At 41.5% G+C, this 24687-nt stretch overlaps 1 protein-coding gene across 1 annotated transcript; it reads left to right on the top strand.

The window, feature by feature from the left end:
* The first annotated feature begins 18070 nt into the window (after positions 1 to 18070).
* Positions 18071 to 19777, top strand: LOC101120470 (TAR DNA-binding protein 43-like). The gene is given in 2 exon segments (XM_042243177.2): positions 18071 to 18303; positions 18306 to 19777. Coding segments are annotated over 2 exon segments (1236 nt in total). The 5' UTR covers positions 18071 to 18179; the 3' UTR covers positions 19418 to 19777.
* Positions 19778 to 24687: the final 4910 nt, after the last annotated feature.

The following is a 24687-nucleotide window of genomic DNA, read 5'->3' as shown; positions in this document are numbered from 1 at the left end:
AATGATTGGCTAAAGACAGCCCAGAAACTAATCCTATCATAAAACTAGTCATAAAACTCAAGACTGCAAGCCAAGTAGCAGAGCTGTTCTCCTGGGTTCCCTTACGCTACTGTTCTCCACCCAGGTGCCCTTTCCCAATAAAATCTCTTGCTTTGTTAGCACATGTGTCTCCTCAGACAATTCATTTCTGAGTGTTAAACAAGAGCCCAGTTTCAGGCCCTGGAAGGGGTTCCCCTTCCTGCAACAGAAAGACAAGGGCTTGAATCTCAGCCCAGCCTCTACCACTCAACATCCAAGATTATGTACCCTTATAAATCAGTCCACTCTTTAAGGGAAAAATTATCCACTTAAGTTAGAATGTCCCCCATAATCTCTCTTGTGAGTTACCTTAATATTCGAAGAAGAGGAGAGAAATCGGTAGGCAGCGTAGGCTGGGTAGGGAGATAAGGTATTTAGGATGAATGTATGTGTGCATGCTCAGCGGCCCAGTCACGTCCAACTCCCTGTGGCCCCATGGACTGTGGCCTGCCAAGCTTCTCTGCCTGTGAAATTTTCCAGGCAAGAATTTAGGGTGAATAGCTACTCAAAATCACTTTCTAGTTCCCTGAAAGCCAGGTGGCAGGAGCCTACCTCAGCCTCATGGTAGGTATAACCTCAGGGGTATCTCTCAACACAAGCCAGGCCCATAGGCTCCCAGGAAATGGTAGCCAGCAGAGAATCTGCAGCAAACATTGTCATCTGAAATGCAGTCAGGCTCCCTAGGTGATCCAAAGCACAATCTCCCCCCTTGTAAATAAATCCAGGGGACCCAGCTGAGCCTGGGTTTTAGTCCCTTGTTACTTAGAGAAGCAAATTTGCATTGCAATTTATTGTTTCATATTGCAAGAGTTTTTAGAGCAGAAAGTTGAGCTTTTATCTGCACAATCACATTCTTGTGAGATCCAATCCATTATCTCGTTCTACCTTTTTCCTGTCCCTCCCCTTCATCCTGTCTTTCACCCTCTCCAACACCAGGGAGTTTAAGTCTAAGTGGTGGTGGTGGGGGCTTTGTTTTTCTTTCTTTTGGAACCATTTAAAGAAAAAATTAACTGACTTTAACTTTTTAATTGAAGTATGACTGACATACAGTATTAAATTAGTTTCAGGGTACAAAATAATGATCTGACATTTATATACATCATGAAATGATCAGCATGATAAGTCTAGTTACAATCGGTCACCATACAAAGCTAAAACAATGTTATTAACCATATTCCCCATGCTGTACATTACATCTCCATGTACTTAGCTATTTTATCACTGGAAGTTTGTACCTGTTAATCCTTTTCATCCATTTTGCTCGCTCTGTAACCACTCTCCCTTCTGGAAACCACTGGTCTGTTTTCTGTATCTGTGAGTTTGTTTCTGTTTTATTATGTTTGTTTGTGGTTTTACATTTTATATATAAGTGAAATCATGCAGTACTTTTCTTTCCCTGTCTGATTTATTTTCAGTTCCGTTCAGCCACTTAGTCATGTCCAACTCTTTGCAACCCTGTGTACTGCAGCACTGAAGGCTTCCCTGTCCATCATCAGCTCCCAGAGCTTACTCAAACTCGTGTCTATCGAGTGGTGATACTATCCAACCATCTCATCCTCTGTTGTCTCCTTCTCCTCCTGCCTGGAAAGTGAGCTCTTCACATCAGGTGGCCAAGGTATTGGAGTTTCAGCTTCAACATCAGTCCTTCCAATGAATATTCAGGACTGATCTCCTTTAGGATGGACTGGTTGTATCTCCTTGCAGTCCAAGGGACTCTCAAGAGTCTTCTCCAACACCACAGTTCAAAAGCATCAATTCTTTGGCATGCAGCTTTCTTTATAGTCCAACACTCACATTCATACATGACTACTGGGAAAACATAGCTTTGGCTAGATGGACCTTTGTTGGCAAAGTAATGTCTCTGCTTTATAATATGCTGTCTAGGTTGGTCATAGCTTTTCTTTCAAGGAGCAAGTGTCTTCTAATTTCATGGCTGCAGCCACCACCTGCAGTGATTTTGAAGACCCAAAAAATAAAGCCTGTTACTCTTTCCATTGTTTCCCATCTATTTGCCATTAAGTGATGGGACCAGATACCATGATCTTCATTTTCTGAATGTTGAGTTTTAAGCCAAATTTTTCACTTTCATCTATTTTATTTTACTTAGCATAATACCCTCAAGTTCCACCTATTGTTGTAAATGGCAAGAGTTCATTCTTTTTAATGGCTGGGTAGTATTCCATTGTATAAATATATCACATTTGCTTTATCCATTCATCTATCAATGAACATTTAGCTTGTTTCCACATCTTAGCTATTGTGAAAAATGCAATGAACCTAAGAGTGCAAGATGGTCTAGGCTTTATTCAGTAATTCATGAATTGGGCAGCATCCCACCTAGCACACAGAAAGGATCTCTAAGGAGCTGTATAAAATGAAAGAATTGTAGGCAGAAGGGAGAGGAACAAGAAAGCTATATCTGCAAAAAGCCAGTTGGTTGTGACAAGGTCACCTTCCTTTAGGGTATGGCAAGTTTCTATCAAGCAGAAGGCCCCACTAGGGCTGACCAAGTCATTTGTGATGACTCACTCGAAGATTCCATTCTTAAGGAGAAGTTCTTGATCATAGCCTCATTTATACTCTCTTCTAGGCAAGGAAGTTGCTAAAAGGAAGCAAATCCTGAATCATGAATGCTTCCTGGTAGGCGTCTTCTAACTCAACGAATGCAGGAGAGTTGACCAAAGACGTGTCTCAGTTTGATTGTGGACAGTTAGAGTCACACTTATTAATAGATGACCTAAAAGGCATTGCCTTGTTATGCACCAGCCATCTCAGCATTCATAGACCCAAGCAGAATAAGTGCCTCCTCAGACAAAGATTAAAATCTGCTAGGGGACAAATGACACTAAGGTGGCACTATTCATGGATTCATTTGCAGGGACTGTTGTATTTGGCTGTTCAGGCCAGAGGTCACTTGGCTTTTCGGTGCATTTGGGAAGTAAATCTCCTAGTCTGAAATAAAAAGTTGTTCTAAACTTCTTGCAGAAGAGGGTGCTGCTGATGAGATCTCTGTGTGACTGGTGGCAGGTCTCCTTTAGATAATGGGATAATTATAAGAGCATTCAGTTCAGTGCAGTTCAGTTCAGTCTCTTGGTCGTGTCCACCTCTTTGCGGCCCTATGGACCACAGCACACCAGGCCTCCCTGTCCATCACCAATTCCTAGAGTTTACTCAAACTCACCTCCATTGAGTCGGTGATGCCATCCAAACATCTCATCCTCTGTCATTCCCTTCTCCTCCTGCCTTCAATCTTTCCCTGTATCAGGTTTGCTTTTTTTTTTTTTTTTTTTAATGAGTCAGTTCTTTGTATCAGGTGACCAAAGTATTGGAGTCTCAGTTTCAACATCAGTCCCTCCAATGAATATTCAGGACTGATCTCCTTCAGAATGGACTGGTTGGATCTCCTTGCAGTCCAAGGGACTCTCAAGAGTCTTCTCCAACATCACAGTTTAAAAGCATCCATTTTTTGGCACTCAGCTTTCTTTATAGTCTAACTCTCACAACCATACATGACTCCTGGAAAAACCATAGCCTTGACTAGATGGACCTTTGTTGCAAGATAATATCTCTGCTTTTTAATATGCTGTCTAGGTTGGTCATAAATTTTCTTCCAAGGAGCAAGCGTTTTTTTAAATTTCATGGCTGCAGTCACCATGTGTAGTGATCTTGGAGCCCCCACCCCCACCCCACCAAATAAAGTCTGTCACTGTTTCCATTGTTTCTCCATCTATTTGCCATGAAGTGATGGGACCAGATGCCATTCTTAGTTTTCTGAAAGCTGAGTTTTAAGCCAACTTTTTCACTCTCCTCTTTCACTTTTATCAAGAGGTTTTTTTTCAATTCTTCTTCGCTTTCTGCCATAAGGGTGGTGTCACCTGCATATCGGAGGTTATTGATATTTCTCCCGGCAATCTTGATTCCAGCTTGTGTTTCTTCCAGTCCAGCGTTTCTCATGATGTACTCTGCATAGAAGTTAAAGAAGCAGGGTGACAATATACAGCCTTGATGAACTCCTTTCCTAATTTGGAACCAGTCTGTTGTTCCATGTCCAGTTCTAACTGTTGCTTGCTGACCTGCATACAGATTTCTCAAGAGGCAGACCAGGTGGTCTGGTATTCCATCTCTTGAATTTTCCATAGTGTTGTGGTCTACACAATCAAAGGCTTTGGCATAGTCAATAAAGCAGAAGTAGATGTTTTTCTGGAACTCTCTTGCTTTTCTGTTCACCCAACAGATATTGGCAATTTGATCTCTGGTTCCTCTGCTTTTTCTAAAACCAGCTTGAACATCTGAAATTTAGTGGTTCACGTACTGTTGAAGACTGGCTTAGAGGATTTTGAGCATTACTTTACTAACTAGTGTGTGAGATGAGTGCAATTGTGCAGTAGTTTGAGCATTCTTTATTGTTGCCTTTCTTTGGGATTGGAATGAAAACTGACGTTTTCCAGTCCTGTGACCGCTGCTGAGTTTTCCAAATTTCCTAGCATGTTGCAACACTTTCAGAGCATCATCTTTTAGGATTTGCAATAGTACAACTAAAATTCCATCGCCCCCATTAGCTTTGTTCGTAGTGATGTTTTCTAAGGCCCTCTTGATTTCCCATTCCAGGATGTCTGACTCTAGGTGAGTGATCATACCCTTGTGATTATCTGGGTCATGAAGATCTATTTTGTATAGTTCTTCTGTGTATTCTTGCCAGCTCTTCTTAATATCTTCTGCTTCTGTTAGGGCCATACCATTTCTGTCCATTATTGTGCCCATCTTGGCATGAAATGTTCCCTTGCTATCTCTAATTTTCTTGAAGAGACCTCTGCTGCTGCTAAGTCGCTTCAGTCGTGTCCAACTCTGTGCTACCCCATAGACAGCAGCCTACCAGGCTCCCCCATCCCTGGGATTCTCCAGGCAAACTGGAGTGGGGTGTCACTTCCTTCTCCAATGCATGAAAGTGAAAATTGAAAGGGAAGTCATGTCCAACTCTTCGTGACCCCATGGACTACAGCCCACCAGGCTCCTCCATCCATTGGATTCTCCAGGCAAGAGCACTGGAGTGGGTTGCCATTTCCTTCTCCAGGATAGATCTCTAGTCTTTCCCATTTTATTGTTTTAGAGGATTAGTAGTGTAAATGTACCACAATTTGCATAGGCATTTGAGTCTAGTTGGTCATGTCCAGTTATCAAAAGAGAAGGGTGGAAACAAGGCAGTGGATGTTCTGGCCATAAAAGCCAGCTCTGTAAGTGACTTCTGAGGAGGGTCAATTATAGTTTATGATGACAGTGGGAATAAAATAAAAATTGGTCACAGGGAGAACCAGGGGGTCTTTAGACTCATGGACAGATTGGAATTTTTGAGGACAGATCCAGCAGTCTGAAATTTTACCCCAGGTAGCTGTGGCCTGTGAGATGGATGATGGTGTTATCTTTCAGAGTAATGCCAAAGTAAAAAGGAAGAGGAGAAAAAGGTTTTCATGTTTAGTTAAAGCATGAAGTCTTGATCCAGTGCCTTGAGTAGAAGCAGTCTACCTTAAAGTAAATGCCTCTTCCTAGTTGATTTGATTTGGGGGTTTCCAGCATTTACACCGGATCAGATGTGTCTGGTGGATGCTTCTTCAGCTAGGATATGTGTATCCAAGGCCCAGTGCTGTTTAAATTTCACAGCAGTGTCACAGTGGATACTTTCCATGAGTCTCACTTTTCCAAAAACATCAGAGGAAAACTAACTATAAATGACAAAGACTTAAGAGTGGATGAAGGTCTGATAAAATTTCATTGCAATGCAACTGGCAAGGGAATTTTCTTATTTCTACGGCATACAACATTTTAACATAATAACTAAAATTATGATGGTTAACACTACACTGGGATATATCAGAACTGAAAAAGGTTTAACACCACTTATTTGACAATGCTTCATGTGATTTAACATAAGTTTAATTAGCATAGCAACTCTCTTTTATAAGGAGAGATAAGAAACCTTTTGCAATTTTCCAAGCATCCTCTGTAAAATCCCCAAAAAGATTTTATTTAGAATTTGAATTTGAACACATTTGTCAAAAATATCTAAAGGTTTTAAAACACTTGGTCAAATAAGATCTTAGGGCTCTGTGAAATAGTACTTAATTTATCCACTTAATCATAGTAACAATAAGGACTTCACAGACAAATACAAAAAGTTAAATACTTATGAAACAAAGCAAACCAAAACAAACAAACAAAAAACCCTTAGCTATTTTAGTAAAGAAGACTCAATTTTTTTAAGAAATCAAAGACTTGATAAAGACAACTTGAAACATGGGAAATTGTTTTGAAAAACATAGAGTCTTTGTTTCCTAGGGAGATTACCAATTGGTAAAGACAAACCTTTCATAATTCTTTACCAAGAGGAGACTAGTAGTCAAAGAAAAATTTTTCTTTTTTTTTTTTTTTTTTTTTGGTTGAGGGGATATCGCACATGCTGCACCTCTCAGCATGTGGGATCTTAGTTCCCTGACCAGGGATTGGGCCCATACCCTCTGCAGTGGAAATGCACAGTCTTACCCACTGGTCTACCAGGGAAATCCCCCCAAAATATATGTATATATTTTTGGCCTCACCAGGCAGAGTTCCCCAACCAACAGTTGAATCCAGGCAACGGCAGTGGAAGCCCTAAATCCTAACCACTAGGACACCAGGCAACTACCAGAAAGCTTTGTTCTTTTAGCAGATAAAAATAAAATTAAGTCTAGTTTTTACATAGGTACACTATTGGTATTAATATAAGCTTATTATTAAAAAGACTTAAAATAGCAACTAAATTTTAGCTACTTTGGCCATACTCTCTTCCCACCTTTTTTTTTCTTTAATATTCTTTTAATTTTTTAATTCATTAATTCATGGCTGCACTGTCTTTGTTGCAGCACACAGGCTTTCTCTAGTTGCAGTGAGCGAGCGCTACCCTCTAGCTATGATGTGGGTGATACCATGCAGGCTCCTGGGCACAAAGTCTGTGTTCTTTATTTCCTTGATTATAGGAGACAGGCTTCATTCAGCCTCCATGACCATCCCAGAGTTCCAATGGGCAGATGCAAGCAGTTGTTAATTAGGAAGGGGAGGGAATGGGATACCAAAGTAAAACAGTCAAGAGCAGCCTCGGGGCAAGGTCCTATTTCCCCATCAAAGTATACACACAATATTTTTTACCTATTTTGCAGATACTGAAATACCATCCAAGTAAGAGAAGTTAACGATTAACAATGTTGTGCTGCCCACAAACGTGGAGACCCCAGACCTGTTGGATCTGCAGGCTGATGAGGCTAACTCCTAATGCCTCACCACCAACCCATCAGAAGAAGGTCCATGAGCACATCATATTCTCTTTGAACAACTTCTATAAAACTTCTCACTATCTTTCTCAAGTTGGGACACATGGTTTTTTGAAGGTGTGAGCCCACTATGGCCCCTTTTGACTGGCAAAGCACTAAAGCTATTCTTCTCTACTTCACCCAGAACTCTGTCTCTGAGATTTAGTTTGACACCAATGTATGGGAAAGCTTTGGGCATCATGTGTGCTTATGGCAGTGGCTTCTTATATTGCAGAGCATAGATTCTCGGGCCAATGGGCTTCAACAGTTGTAGCTCACAGGCTTAGTTATGCCATGGCATGTGGAATCTTAGTTTCTGCACCAGGGAAGGAAACTGTGTTCTCTACATTGGCAGGTGGATTCTTAACCACTGGACCGCGACTTCCCAACATTTTAGACCATTTTGTCCTTTATTCTCCTCTTTTCAATCTTGAAATAACCATTTTGACTTTAGGATAAATTTATTTTCTTTTCTTAAAAAAATGTATCTCCATACCTCAGCCTAACCTAGATAGCATATTAAAAAGCAGAGACATTACTTTGCCAACAAAGGTCTGTCTAGTCAAGGCTATGGTTTTTCCAGCAGTCATGTTTGGATGTGAGAGTTGGACTATAAAAGCTGAGTGCCGAAGAATTGATGTTTTTGAACTGTGGTGTTGGAGAAGACTCTTGAGAGTCCCTTGGACTGCAAGGAGATCCAACCAGTCTATCCTAAAGGAGATTAGTCCTGGGTGTTCATTGGAGGGACTGATGTTGAAGCTGAAACTCCAATACTTTGGCCACCTGGTTCAGAGAGCTGACTCATTTGAAAGGACCTTGATGCTGGGAAAGAGTGAGGGCAGGAGGAGAGGGGATGACAGAGGATGAGATGGTTGGATGGCATCACCGACACAATGGACATGGGTTTGGGTAGACTCCGGGAGTTGGTGATGAACAGGGAGGCCTGGCATGCTGTGGTTCATGGGGGTTGCAAAGAGTTGGACACGACTGGGCGACTGAACTAATACCTCAGCCAAAAACGCAATCATTTTCCTTGCACATAGAGTTGTTTCCCTAATTATTTTTAGTAGTTTTAATAGCACATATCAATTAGAGTTTTAATCCTTGAAGTGAAGTGAAAGTCACTTAGTCGTGTTGGACTCTTAGTGACCCTATGGACTATAGCCTGTCAAGCTGCTCTGTCCATGGAATTCTCCCAGTAAGAACACTGGAGTAGGTTGCCATTTTCTATTCCAGGGGATCTTCCTGACCCAGGGACTGAACTTGGGTCTCCTGCATTGAAAGCAGTTTCTTTACCATCTGAGCCACCAGAGAAACCCTTATAACCCTTAGAAGCCTCAATTTCTAGTGAAAACTAAGTTGTAGGCAATTGTGAGCTCTGTTACACCAGAGTCCTTGAGATTGCAAGTATATAAGTGCATTTCGTAATTTTTAGGAACATATACTTCCAACCAGTCCATTCTGAAGGAGATCAGCCCTGGGATTTCTTTGGAGGGAATGATGCTAAAGCTGAAACTCCAGTACTTTGGACACCTCATGCGAAGAGTTGACTTATTGGAAAAGACTCTGATGCTGGGAGAGATTGGGGGCAGGAGGAGAAGGGGATGACCAAGGATGAGATGGCTGGATGGCATCACTGACCTGATGGATGTGAGTCTGAGTGAAATCCAGGAGTTGGTGATGGACAGCGAGTCCTGGCGTGCTGCGATTCATGGGGCCACAAAGAGTTGGACACGACTGAGCGACTGAACTGAACTGATACTTCTTCCATAGTACAATTGTTCAATATAGCACAGAAAAAAATTTGCTAACAGATCCAAATATGTTTATTGTCCCAGAAATTAGCCAAAAGTAGATAGACCTATGTTCAGTAATTAATATTTTGGTGGTGGTTGTTCAGTTGCCCAGTCATGTCTAACTCTTTGAGACCCCATGTATTGCAGCACACCAGGCCTCCCTGTCCCTCACCATCTCTGAAGTTTGCCCAAGTTCATGCTCATTGCATTGGTGATGCCATCCAAGCATCTCATCCTCTGACGCCCTCTTCTTCTCTGCCCTCTATCTTTCCCAGCATTTGGGACTTTTCCAGTGAGTCGTCTGTAAGCATCAGATGACCAAAATACTGGAGCTTCAGCTTCAGCATCAGTCCTTCCAGTGAATATTCAGGATTGATCTCTCTTAAGATTGACCGGCTTGATCTTGCAGTCCAAGGGCCTTTCAGGAGTCTACTCCAGCACCACAGTTCAAAGGCATCAATTCTTTGGCATTCTGGTTTTTTACAGTCCAGCTCTCACAACCATTTGTGACTACTGGGAACACCGTAGCCTTAATGATACAGGCCTTTGTCAGCAGAGTAATGTCTCTGCTTTTCCATACATTGTCTAGGTTTCTCATTGCTTTCCTGCCAAGAAGCAATCGTCTTCTGATTTCATGGCTGCAGTCACCATCCACAGAGATTTTGGAGCCCAAGAAGAGGAAATCTATCACTCCTTCCACCTTTTCCCCTTCTATTTGCCATGAAGTGATGGGGCCAGATGCCATGATCTTAGTTTTTTTTTTAACATTTAGTCTTATCCTGGCTCTTTCACTCTCCTCCTTCACCCTCATCACGAGGCTCTTTAGTTCCTCTTTGCTTTCTGCCATTAGAATGGTTGTCATACGCGTACCTGAGGTTGTTGATGTTTCTCCTGCCTGTCTTGATTCCAGCTTGTAACTCATCCAGCCCAGCATTTTTCATGATGTGCTTAGTGTGTAGGTTAAACAAATAGAGTGACAGCAGACAGTTCTGTCATACTCCTTTCTCAATCTTGAACCAATCAGTTGTTCCATACAGGTGTCTCAGGAGACAGGTAAGATGTAGTATTCCCATCTCTCTAAGAACTTCCCACAGTTTGTCATGATCCACACAATCAAAGGCTTTAGTGTAATCAACGAAACAGAGATAGGTGTTTTTCCGAAATTCTCTTTCTTTCTCTATAATCCAGCGAATGTTGGCAATTTGATCTCTAGTTCCTCTTTCTTTTCTAAACCCAGCTAGAACATCTGGAAGTCTTTGGTTTGCATAATGCTGAAGCCTAGCATTCAAGATTTTAAGCATGACCTTACTAGCATGGGGGATGAGTGCAATTGTCTGATGGTTAGCACATTCTTTGGTATTTTGGTAGTTTTCTCTTATTTGGAAATAATGTAGATATTCAATAAATTTCCATCATTTAATTTAACATCAACATTTTACTGTTTTAAATTATCAAAGAGATTTTGGAGTCTATTTTAAAGTAGACACACATAATAATTGTTGAAAAGTTTACCTAAAACCTCTCATCCCACTTACATCAATTTAATTCACTTGTTCTCAACAAGTATGTTTAGATTTCTCAGAAAATTTCATCATATCAAGTTACTTTTCTTGCTGACAAATTGTATAAAAGAAATAACATGCATTTCTTTAACTTGTAAACCCACATGGAAATAAAGCTGCATGTCTTCATTATTTTTAACGCCAATAACTCTGAAGACATACCTATTTCAATTATATAAAACAAATTAAATTAGCTTTTGTTTACTAAAGATAATTTCAGGTCATTTGAACTTGAAAAATTTATGGATTGTTTTCCACATTTCCGAGAGGTTGAGAAATACTTGATTCATATCAACACTCTTTTTTAAAAGCCAATTAAAGAAAGATTTTTTATAAATTAATATTTAGAATATCATCAGGAGGTGAAAAAATCACACATGAACAACATATACAGATATATATAGACATACAGACAGCTACAAACAGAAACCTTATAACATTGTTTTAAAATTTTAGCGGTGAGGCAGATATGATAATGCAAAACTCATTAGTTTATGAAAGAAACGTTCGATCCAAATTGTGTTTCTGGCAGATACAATAAGTTTAGATTACCTGATCAGATGACTTTACGTTTTTATTAGTATTTGTAGAGAAGACACATTTGCCTACATTCCAAATAGCATTCCCCCCAGTCCTTTTCTGAATACCTGATAGAAATTTACATCTCAAAGGCACAGGAAAAGAAGGCAAGTACCTCCAAGAAGGATTCTTGTTTCCTAAAGTTCAGAATGTTTACAATATTCACAAGCTCTTTTAGATGAATAGGAAAGCTTTGGGGATTTGGTTTAAAAAAAAAGAAAAGAGAAAAGGTGGATTTTTAATAGTTTCTAGATCTGAAATTCTGGTTTTGCAAAAATTTGTAAGATAGGGACAATTATTTTTAATTCCTCAAAGAATTGGTCTACAGCCTAAATGACATCAAGGGGCTGATATATGCATTAAACCACATTATCTTCAGTGTTCTTTTTTTTCCTATCAGGAAGATCTCCAACTAAGAGGCAAATCAAAAAAAAATTCTATGTTTTGGAAAAAATTCTATGTTCTGTCTTTGGTATGTTTTAGTAAGTCCTTCCACAACAGCTACCAACGGTTTTTTCTTTCCCTCTGGGTACATTTAAGTTAGGGGTGAAAGTGAAGTGAAAGTGTAGTCTCTCAGTTGTGTCTGACTTTTTGTGATCCCATGGACTGTAGCCCACCAGGCTCCTCTGTCCATGCAATTCTCTAGGAAAGAGAACTGGAGTGGATTGCCATTCCCTGGGGGATCTTCCTGATTCAGGGATCGAAGCTGGGTCTTCTGCATTGCAGGCAGATTCTTTACTACTAGTACCATCTGGGAAGCGTAAAGGAAGAAGAACAGGCAATTCCCTTGAGGGCTGGCAACAATTTGGAAGGATCCTGCAACTCACACTTCTGCCTGGTCATAGTATGGGGTCCCCAACCTGACAGTTACCAAGCCAAATTCTCAGGACACAAAACAAGACAAACAAAAACGTAAAGCTGTTGCTGGAAGGGAAATGATCAATAACCAATGGATCTGAATTTAGAAGGGAGGGGACCATATGAAATTTTATTTTTCTCTCTCAACTGGGCTCTGTGGACTGATATTCAAGAGATCTGTTGCTGGCAAGAATCTTCATCCTTCATCGGCTTCTGCTAGTTTTCCCAGGACCCCATCTGCAGGTTCTGCATTCTATGTGAGCTCAGTTGCATCTGACTCTGTGGGCCCATGGATTGCAGCCCACCAGGCTCCTCTGTCCGTGGAATTTTCCAGGCAAGAATACTGGTGTGGGTTGCCATTTTCTACTCCAGGGGATCTTCCAGACCCAGAAATCAACCTACATCACTTACATCTCCTGCACTAGCAGGCAGATTCTTTACCACTGTGCTCTCCGGAAAGTCTAAGTGGGGTAACAGAAAGTTCAGCCTGAGTATCTACCAGAAACTGGCAAAGTTTTCCATTAATTCTAATTGTAGTTTCCCTTGGCTGTTTATGGGAGTAAGGAAACAGTTTACTAGAAAATTCCTCAATGTTCCATCAAACCTGGGAGGGACCCACACATGAACCCTCATTTGAAGGTAAATACGGGGGTGTCTCAGAGAAGGCAATGGCACCCCACTCCAGTACTCTTGCCTGGAAAATCCCATGGATGGAGGAGCCTGGTAGGCTACAGTCCATGGGGTCATGAAGAGTCGGACACGACTAAGGGACTTCCCTTTCACTTTTCACTTTCAGGCATTGGAGAAGGAAATGGTAACCCACTCCAGTGTTCTTGTCTGGAGACTCCCAGGGACGGGGGAGCCTAGTGGGCTGCCGTCTATGGGGTCGCACAGAGTCGGACACGACTGACCCGACTTAGCAGCAGCATGGGGGTGTCTGTAAGCCCTCCAGCTTGGTGGACTTTGGTTATGATCATATAGTCTCTTCAGACTGGAAGACAATTCTGAAAGTGTATTAGCAGAATGAGTAATTAAGTAAGGAAAGACAGGGGAGGAGTGGTAGGAGCTGCACTCATCATATGGTCTTTTGTTTTAGTTACCTCTCGTGTCTCTAATTTTTAATTAAAGATTTATTTTGCAACAAATCTTTCAATGAAGCTAATTTGAAATTTTGAAGCCTTCTAGAGGCTTCTGCATACCAATTAAGGTAAATCCAATTCTATTTGATTAGGGAGCCCTTGCTTTCAAGAGCATTTGTTAAATGATCTTATCTATTTGGAATATTCCTCATAACGGCCACTGTAACTCTAGCTCTCCTTAGTATGATTTTGTGACTTTTGTAGACATCTGTGCTGTGTTCTAAGTCCCTTCAGTAGTGTCTGTTTGTGACCCTATGGGTTGTAGCCCACCAGGCTTCTCTGTCCCTGGGAATTGCCAGGCAAGAATACTGAAGTGGGTTGCCATGCCTTTCCCTAGGGGATCTTCTCAACCCAGGGATCAAACTCACTTCTCTTACATCTCCTGCAGTGGCAAGTGGGTTCTTTACCACTAGTGTCACCTGAGAATTCTAGTTGTCCTTAATAAGATTTCATCATTTTTGTAGACATCTGTGGTTTCTGTAACCACAGTTCTTGGACATGAAATAAGGTGTGCCAACTTCTTTGGAAGTTAAGGATTTAATTTCTTTAGCTTAATTTAGGTCTCCTGGAGCCAAATTAACACCTAAACATGATACTCTGCTTGACTGATGGCTCTGTGGTGTTTTACAGTGTGCCTTATTTCTTGGAGGTTTTCTTGAGGTTGATGGTTGACCTAGTGTCAATATAACCTACTTTGTGACCAACTTCTCCTAACACAGGAGTCTTTGAGTTAGATGGGGAGTCCTCTAACAGCTTTTAAGTGCTGCATCTGGCCCATCAACTTTTTGGCTTTTGAAATTCCCATTAGCAATAGCCTTTATTTCATGTGCACATTAGTCATCAGTAACCAAAAGGTGTTACTGTCAAATGACCAATAGAAGACCTTGTGTGATCCACCAGAGATTCCCAATGTGGAGGTGAGGACTGGGGAAAGAACTGAACCAGCAGATCCCCAACAAAGGAGGACTGGCAACTCAGATTTCAATCACATGGGCAGCTTTGGACTGAGCTTAGGGCTGGGGCTTGGGTTCCAGATGGAATGATCTGTTACTCAAGCTGACCTGCCCTGGAGAAGAAAGCAAATTAAACTGGGAGCTCAATGCAAAGAGAGTGCATCTGAAAACAGGAGTCCCCAGTCCCTGGGTCACAGACTGGTTGGCTTGTTGATAACAGGGCTGCGCAGTAGGCAGTAAACGGTGGGCAGGAGAGTGAGATTTCATCTGTATTTACAGCTGCTCTGCATCACTATAACTACCACCTGAGCTTCACCTCCTATCAGGTCAGTGACAGCATTAGACTCTCACAGGAGCATGAACTCTACAGTGAACTGTTAATGTGAGGGATCTAGGTGGTAAGCTCCTTACGAGAATCATCCCAAAAACCATTTTGCCCTTCCCTGGGTTATAGAAAAACTGTCTTCCATGAAACAGTTCCCTGGTGCCAACAAGGCTGGGGACCACTGTCTCAGAAACAAGGAGACCTTATTCGTGGCCTTCAAAAATGATGAAAAAGACAGAGAACTCAAAGTGTTCATGGATACCAATGCCTTTGTTTCTTGTTGTCCCCAGAGTCATCAAAAGTTTCTTTTGGATCCTGTCACTGCCACCAATACACTTAAAAAATAATATTCAACTAAAATTTAAAGATCATATTGGCTTTACTCGGTGATTCATTAAGTCAAGCAGTATCATAACTAGCAGAGAGAGAGGAGCTCTGAGTTGTACAAAATGAAAGACTTTCATAACAGAAGAAAGAAGACTGAGAAAGTCATGCTAACAAAAAGTGGATTGATTGTGGCAAGACTGCCTTCCTCTGTGGCGTCCCTGGTGGCTCAGACAGTAAAGAATCTGCCTGCAATGTAGGAGACCTGGGTTCAAACTCTGGGTTGGGAAGATCCCCTGGAGAAAGGAATGGCTACCCACTCCAGTATTCTTGCCTGGAGAATGCCAGGGACAGAAGAGCCTGGTGGGCTCCAGTCCATGGGGTCTCAAGGAGTTAGACACGACTGAGTGACTAACACTTTCACTTTACCTTCCTTTAGGGGATGACAGGGGCCTTTCAGGCAGATGACCCCATTATTGCTGACCAGGTCATTCCTGATGACTGGTTTAAGATTCCATTCTTGGGAGAAGCCACAACTGTAATTAAATATTAAGTCTTGGTTTGGTGACGTGGATCTTAGTGTAAGTGACTCCATTTTGGACCTGTTGTCTTTTTATCAGAACCCAATTACAGTTGATGTTGCAAAATTAACGTTCATAGCCATGAAATTATGATATAGACGCTTTATAGAAATCACTCAGTCAAACAGAGTGAAACCTTTTTTATGCGGTAATCATTTCCCACCATCAAATTTCATAGGAAAGAACAGTTTGATTGAACCACCTAGTTAAACTGTGTATGAAATTAGTCATTCTCCCTATAAACAGTGTTCTGCTGCTTTTGCAGACAAAAGCTAACAGAATCAAGGTAGTAACTGACTGGGAAATGACAGGTCCTAATTCTGCCTGCATTGTATGCCTGCTCTTTTTACAATCAAACTGGAAACCCTAGAGTTATGTGTTTCATGGTATGGCTATCTTTCCCTTTCTTCTAAGGTGGTCCCATATAGTGGCAGAATCAGGCAAAAAAGCTAGTTTTTGAATCTTTTCTTATTAATTAGCAGTGTGACCACATCTATTAGCAATTCTCCATGTCTGTTGCAAACCAGCAGAGTGAGCCTGGCAGGTCCCTTAGCCTTCTCTTTCAGTCTGATCTTCTGTAATGAGAGTTTAATATACCTTGAAACCTCCTAGGACAGTTAGCATTATCAAGTGTAACAATAAATTGACAATCCATAGAGGACTTAATCCACCTTAAAAAAGTTTCATGAGTTGCAAGGTGCTGGGAAAGAGGAAGAGAATGGAGCCTAATGAAGAAATTAAAGCAAGAATAGGTAAGAATCAATTTCATGGGAGGAGGGACAATTAGGGGGGTGGGATTAACATATACAAACTACTATAGATAAAATAGATAAGCAAGAGGGATATACTGTACAGTACAGGCAATTATAGCCATTATGTTGTTAATAACCTATAACGGAGTATAATCTACAAAAATATTGAATCACTATTCTGTACACTTAAACTAACATTGCTCAGGATTGGCTAAAATGCTCTCATGGTTTTGCAGTCAGACAGACTTAGTTGGCATGTTGGCTCACCATTTACTAACCAGGCATCTTGATATTTAGCTTCTGTAAGTGCCCGTTGCCCCTTCTTGAGAAAAACTATCTGTCTCGTGGAAGCCATGTCAGGTGTTCTAGCATGACTGACATGTAGCAGGTATTCAATAAATACGGATTCTTTGGGTCTTTATAAGCTTCCTGAGGGATCTGATCGCTGGCTCCAGGGAGCCTGGAAACACAAGGAGAGACCCCAGCCACCCAACCAGGGCCAGGGAGGGGAAGTGACTTACTTAAGGACATTTGATGGCAGATTATACCCTTTTGTTCACCACTGTATCTAGCCAGCTACTGGATAGCATTAGCAACCCAGAAGCAGCCCATAAATAACTGCAGAAAGAACAAACCTCAGACCTCTGGTCTCTTACCTTGTGCTCTTTCTCACACCTGCCTACCTCATCTATTTCATTCTCCTGGGCCTCTCTTCTAAGGCACAAGTAATATGTCTAACTGTGTCCTTTCCAGTATAAGAAGGAAAGTGATGTTTTGTTTCACAGCAATACTGGGAGCTCTCCAGTTGTCAGAAGCAGGAAAGGACACAACAGCCGGTTGGCTGGAGGCTCAAGGGGAGACTTCATATTTTTGTCTTTTCCAGTTTCAAGGGGCTGCCCATATTCCCTAGCTCTCAGACTCTTCCTTCACCTTTTTCTAAATTTATTTTTAGTTGGAGGAAAGTTGCTTTATAATGTTGTGTTGGTTTCTGCCATACAACAAGGTGAATCAGTCATAAGTATACATTACGTCCCCTCCCGTTTGAGCCTCCTTCACCACCCACCCTATCCTACCCCTCTAGGTCTTCACTGGGTTGGGCTCCGTGTGTTATACAACAGCCTCCAATTAGCTATCTATTTACCATATGGCAATGTGTATGTTTCAGCACTACTCTCCCAATTCATCCCAACTTCTCCTTCCCCTGCTATGTCCTCAAGCCTGTACTCTATGCAAACATCTCTATTCCTGTCCTGCACATAGATTCATCAGTATCACTTTTCTAGGAAGACCTAAATAGACATTTCTCCAAAGGAGACATACAGATGGCCAACATGCACACGAAAAAATGCTCAACACCACTTATTAGAGAAATCAAAACTACAGTGAAGTATCAACTCACACCACTCAGAATGGCCATCCTCAAAAACTCTTCAAAAGGTAAATGCTGGAGAGGGTGTGGAGAAGAGGGAGCCCTCTTGCACTGTTGGGGGTCTATAAGTTGACATGGTCACTATGGAGAATAGTTTGGAGATTTCTTAAAAATAAAACAACAACAGCAACTAGGGATAAAACTACCATATGACCCAGCAATCCTATGCAGAATAGTCTGGAGATTTCTTAAAAAAAAAACAACAACAACAACAACAAAAAAAAACTAGGAATAAAACTACAATATGACCCAGCAATCCCACTACCCTAAGAAAACCATAATTGAAAAAGACACACATACCCCAATGTTCATCGAAGCACTAATTACAATAGCCTTCCCTTGTCTTTAAAATTGGCACAGCAGGCCATTTTGTGGGAGCGAAGTGGTAGCTGGGCTGCTCTTGGATCCCTCCCTGCTTCAGTCTCCCTGTCGGGCTTCCTAGCAGCGGCCTAGTGGAGAAACAAAGATGTCTGAATATATTCAGGTAACCGAAGATGAGAATGACGAGCCCATTGAAATACCATCGAAAGACGATGGGACAGTGCTGCTGTCCACGGTTACAGCCCAGTTTCCAGGGGCATGTGGGCTGCGCTACCAGTGTCTCAGTGTATGAGAGGTGTCCATCTGGTAGAAGGAATTCTGCATGCCCCCGATGCTGGCTGGGGGAATCTGGTATATGTTGTCAACTATCCCAAAGATAACAAAAGAAAAATGGATGAAACTGATGCTTCATCAGCAGTGAAAGTGAAAAGAGCGGTCCAGAAAACATCTGATTTAATAGTGTTGGGTCTCCCATGGAAAACAACTGAACAGGATCTGAAAGATTACTTCAGTACCTTTGGAGAAGTTCTTATGGTTCAGGTCAAGAAGGATATTAAAACTGGTCATTCAAAAGGGTTTGGCTTTGTTCGCTTCACGGAATATGAAACCCAGGTGAAAGTAATGTCACAACGACATATGATAGATGGACGATGGTGTGACTGTAAACTTCCAAATTCTAAGCAAAGCCCAGATGAGCCTTTGAGAAGCAGAAAGGTGTTTGTTGGGCGTTGTACAGAGGACATGACTGCTGATGAACTGCGGCAGTTCTTTTGCCAGTACGGAGAAGTGGTAGATGTCTTCATCCCCAAACCGTTCAGGGCTTTTGCCTTTGTTACGTTTGCAGATGATCAGGTTGCCCAGTCTTTTTGTGGAGAGGACTTGATCATTAAAGGAATCAGCGTACATATATCCAATGCTGAACCTAAGCACAATAGCAATAGACAGTTAGAAAGAAGTGGAAGATTTGGTGGTAATCCAGGTGGCTTTGGGAATCAGGGTGGATTTGGAAATAGTCGAAGGGGTGGAGCGGGTTTGGGAAACAATCAGGGTAGTAATATGGGTGGAGGGATGAACTTTGGTGCTTTTAGCATTAACCCAGCAATGATGGCTGCAGCTCAGGCTGCTCTGCAGAGCAGCTGGGGTATGATGGGCATGTCAGCCAGTCAGCAGAACCAGTCTGGCCCATCAGGTAATAACCAAAGCCAAGGCAACATGCAGAGGGAGCCAAATCAGGCTTTTGGTTCTGGAAATAACGCTTACAGTGGTTCTAATTCAGGTGCAGCGGTTGGTTTGGGATCGGCATCAAATGCAGGATCAGGCAGTGGTTTTAATGGAGGCTTTGGCTCTAGCATGGATTCTAAGTCTTCTGGCTGGGGAATGTAGATACTGGGTTATGGTTAGTTGGTATACTGGTGGGAATTCAAATTTTTCTAAACTCATGGTAAGTATATTATAAAATAACATATGTAAGAATTTTCAAAATTGGTTTGTTCAGTGTGGAGTATATTCAGCAGTATTTTTGACATTTTTCTTTAGAAAAAGAGGAAGAGCTAAAGGAATTTTATAAGTTTTGTTACATAAAGGGTTGAAATATTGAGTGTTTGAACGTGAACCGCTGTTTGCCTGATTGGTAAACCAACACACTACAATTGATATCAAAGGGTTTCTCCTGTAATATTTTATCCCTGGACTTGTCAAGTGAATTCTTTGCATGTTCAAAATGGAAACCATTGGTTAGAACTACATTCTTTTCTCCTTGTTTTAATTTGAACCCCACCATATGGATTTTTTTCCTTAGGAAAATCTCCTCTTTGGAGATCATGGTGTCACAGTGCTTGGTTCTTTTGTTTTTTTGGGTTTTTTTTTTTTTTGTTTGTTTTAACACTTGTCTCCCTTCATATACAAAAGTACAATATGAAGCCTTCATTTAATCTCTGCAGTTCATCTCATTTCAAATGTTTATGGAAGAAGCACTTCATCGAAAGCAGTGCTGTAAATATTCTGCCATAGGAATACTTCTGTCTACATGCTTTCTCATTCCAGAACTCGCCATCACGCTGCGCAGGCTGCGTCTTTGACGGTGGGTGTCCCATTTTTATCCGCTACTCTTTATTTCATGGAGTCGTATCAACGCTATGAACGCAAGGCTGTGATATGGAACCAGAAGGCTGTTTGAACTTTTGAAACCTTGTGCGGGATTGATGGTGGTGCCGAGGCATGAGAGGCTAGTATGAGCGAGAAAAGGAGAGAGCACGTGCAGAGACTTGGTGGTGCATAATGGATATTTTTTAACTTGGCGAGATGTGTCTCTCAATCCTGTGGCTTTGGTGAGAGAGTGTGCAGAGAGCAAGGATAGCAAATAACGTACGAATGTTTTTGCATTCAAAGGACATCCACATCTGTTGGAAGACTTTTAAGTGAGTTTTGTTCTTAGATGACCCACGTTAGCTGAATGTGTTAAGTGAAACGATACTTGTATTTCCCCTACCCCTTTGTCAACTGCTGTGAATGCTGTATGGTGTGTGTTCTCTTCTGTTACTGATCTGTAAGTGTGGTAATGTGAACTGAAGCTGATGGGTTGAGAACATGGACTGAGCTTGTGGTGTGCTTTGCAGGAGTACTTGGAAGCAGAGTTCACCAGTGAGCTCGGGGTGTCTCAAAGCAGGGTGGAAGTTCTCATGTCTGTTAGCTACCCATAAGAATGCTGTTTGCTGCAGTTCTGTGTCCTGTGCTTGGATGCTTTTTATAAGAGTTGTCACTGTTGGAAATTCTTAAATAAAACTGATTTAAATAATAATAAAAAAATAAAAAATAAAATAAAATTGGCACAGCAGTTTGAGCTTTCCTCACATCACATCCCATTGATCTTCTCTTCTGCCCTGGTCTTCCACTCCTAAAGACCCCTGTGACATTGATCCACCCATAATTCAGGATAGTCTTCCTGACTATGAAGAGCCTTAACTGAATTACCCTGCAAAGTCCCTGTTGTCATTAAGGTAACATATTCACAGATTTGAGGGATTAGACATAAGTATCTCTGGGGCTATTATTCTACCCACCACACTCCAGTAGGGACTCATCTGATCAGCTCATTTATATAAACTCTTCCCTCTCCCCTCTCCTCTGCTCCAGTTGTTTTGGAACCAGCTGCATCAAGGGTGCAGCATTGGAGGGAAGGAAAGAGAAATTAATAGACTGGGGAAGCAGAAGCAGGATACATTAAGGACTTGACTCCATTTCAGAAATCACTAGTCCCTAAGTGAAGTCAGGCTGGCTAACTCATTTCATTGAGCAGGATATTGGAAGTCTGGGTCATAGTAGCTGGGTGCACTGAGGCATGCAGTCATGCTTTGGAGGCAGGAAGCCCTGACAATGTGAATTTAAGAAGAGAGTTAAGAAATTCAAACTCTTTTATATAGTTGTAATATTAGAGCTGGCAAGCCACGTGTTGGAGCCCAGATCAATGGGAAGAATCAATGGCCTCTGGCCAAGAAATGGCAGGGATTTCTACTTTCTCATCAGCCTTTGCTTTGTAAGATTCTTTCTTGAGCCCATGTTAGGGCAGTGCAACTTAGGGATCTAAGAAGTATGGAAGATAGATGAGGGATGAGGGAGTTCCCAAAATATATAGAAACTTTTTTAAAAAAAAGCTTTTTCAAAATTTGAGATCGCACAGTATAAAGGGAAATAAAACATATGTAACAAAATTATGTCTTAAGGTCAAGCTTTATCAAAAGTCACCTGGATGAGTTAGTTCCTCTCTCTGGACCTTAATCTCTTGTTTAAAGAATGAAGGTCCGTTCTGTGTTCCTTTTTTCACTCTGCAGTTCTGTGATTGCAGTGTTCTTGGCAAAAATTGTGTTCTTCTCAGCTTAGTAGCAGAAATTGTCTTTTCCTGCTCTATCAACTTCACTTCTGTTGGTGCCCCTGCATGTGCTGGGACTTCTCAAGTGTCAGTAGAGCCACTGTGATATGGTGATTGACAAGAGCTATCTTGTGCTGGCTCAGAGAGTTCTCTTCCAACTCCATGTAGGTTCACACTGGTAGCTCCATTCTGCCACTGTGGCAGTATTTACACTGCAGAAATTGGCAAACTCTGCAAATCAGAGAATCTGCCTGCCGCTGTCAGAGCTGATTTACTGGTACCCACCAGGTGGATGGCACTACTCCTTTTCCTGCTTCCAATACTAAGAAGCAGAACAGCAGCGGTAAGAGCACAAGCTGTAAAGAATACCGTCCAGCTTTCAAATCTAGACTTGCCATTTTCAACAACCTGTGCCACCTTGGACCTCGTTTAATAGGCCTTCATCTTTAACGAGGTTGCTATCAAAATCAAAGCAGACAATGCCAATAAACACTTCGCTCCTAACTTGGTACATGTGCTTGCATGCTCAGTTGCTTCAGTCATATCCAACTGTTTGCGACTCCATGGACCATAGCCCGCCAGGCTCCTCTGTCCATGGAATTTTCCAGGCAAGAATACTGGAGTGAGTTGCCATTTCCTCCGCCAGGGGATTTTCTTGACCCAGGGATCAAATCCAGGTCTTCTGTGTCTCTCGCATTGCAGGCAGATTCTTTACCACGGAGCCGCTGGGGAAGCCCAACCTGGCACATGGTAATCTCTCAATAAATTCGTTATTATTGTTCTGTTATTATCAGTGTCACTGCTTAGGAGTTTTACCAAAACCATTCTGAGTGAATAAGAGAAAATGCCTCTCTACTTTTTGTATTTTGCATATAGGTAGGGAGGGATTGATGCAAAAGTCTTGTGTGCCAGTAAAATAATTTTCAGAGTATTCGATGAAACCTCAGTCTCTCTATTCTGTGTTTATTTCTTCCTCAGATGACAGAATACAAATCACAGTCTTGTGAACTGGATTGGGAGGTAGTCTTAAGAGGGATTGATCATGTTATTTTCAGAATCACCCTTTCTCTCCAACTTCTAAGGCTTTCCTATAGACTAGGCTTATCTGTTTTACTTTCTTTTCCCTAAAGCCTCCCCAGACCCTTCAAGAAAATAGACATCTGATCAGACTGACTCATCAAGTGTCGCACTTGGAGATCCTGACACCAATTCTGGGAACCCAAGCCTGTAAATCAATAAACAGATCTCTGTTACCAAGTGGCATCCAGGAGTGCTCCATCCTCCCAAGAATTAAACACATTTAAATTGTATCTCAATTGCCCTAAGTTCTATACAAAGGAGCACCTTCTCCTAATGAAGTGCAAAACGGGAATTCTTAAGGGAAGTAGATCATTCTTCTCAAGGGTAACTTTAAAGTCAGAAACAAATTCTTGCTTTGCAGGTTAGTGATGTTGGGGGATAGCGAATAGAAGGCATGAGTGCTTAATCTTCCCATGGGTGCCCATGGTAGACACACATAATTGATCACAACCCTCCTTTTCTCTGAGCTTGTAAGTCTGAGTCTTCAAAATGCCTCCCAATGCAGTACTCTAGGCATCCATCATCAATCAATCAGAGTGGCACCTGATATTAAAATATATTTGCCATCCCAAGTTTAAATGAAGTGAGGGGATGGACAAAATGCTGAGGTTCTTTCTAATTCTGGAATTCCATAACATTCAAAGAAAACACCGGTGTAGAATTGAATCCTCAAGCTACTACTGCCAGATCTGTATAAATATCACAGTTAATTTATGAAATACACTCACTTGCAGTGCCTACTAAAGATAGTCTGCCTTGCCCAGTAGGGTTTCTGGTTTTCTCTATCATGGATTCATCGTTGGTCACATACTTTCTGCTGATCAAATATTGTTGATGGTGACATTGATGGCAACTGTAACTACTATTGTTAATAATAATGATGATAATAGGTTTTCCTATATTTCCTAATAAAAATAAAAGATAATGAGGCAGCTTGGTAAAGTATTATATAACATGCCTCTGACCTCCCTCTTCCTGACCTACAGAAAGCACCCAGCCCTTCGCTGGTGCATGAATATCTTCTCTACCCCTTTTCCCTCCCAGTCTTCATTTGCATTTTCAATTGGCATTTCAGTTTAAATGTGTTGATTAGGGTGGATAAGTGTCAGTTCTTGAGCTGAGGTCTGTCAATTCAGCTCTGAGAAAATAACATTGGTCCTTGTTACCAGCAGGTAAGTGCACATAAAAGAGATGTGAAGAACAGACTTTTGGACTATGTGGGAGAAGACAAGGGTGGGAACATATGAGAGAATAGCATTGAAACACGTATATTACCGTATGTAAAACAGACGACCAGTGCATGAAGCAGGGTTCAAAGCTGGTGCTCTGGGACAACCCAGAGGGATAGACTGGGGAGGGAGGTGGGAGGAGGGTTCAGGATGGTGGAACACATGACCACCAGTGGCTGATTCATGTCGATGTATGGCAGAAACCACCACAATATTGTAAAGTAATTAGCCTCCAATTAAAATAAATAAACTGATTAAAAAAAACAAGTACCAACAGTTCCCTACGTTTGTACTGACCCATCTTTGTTAGATACTTTATTTGCTCTGTTGGACTTTCGGCTTTGGCTCATGATCATTCTTGGATTTAGAGACAAATAAACTTTTTATTTTACTGATGACAAACTAAAACCCAAGATGAGACAGTGACTGTCCAGGTCTGCAAAGCAGCTGGCATCAGGGCACGACTACAACCCAGCTCT

The sequence above is a fragment of the Ovis aries genome, chromosome 2 (genome assembly GCF_016772045.2).
Source record: "Ovis aries strain OAR_USU_Benz2616 breed Rambouillet chromosome 2, ARS-UI_Ramb_v3.0, whole genome shotgun sequence".
Lineage (NCBI taxonomy): Eukaryota > Metazoa > Chordata > Mammalia > Artiodactyla > Bovidae > Ovis > Ovis aries.
The sequence above is the reverse complement of the archived record's forward strand: the minus strand, read 5'-3'. Positions and strand labels throughout refer to the sequence as shown.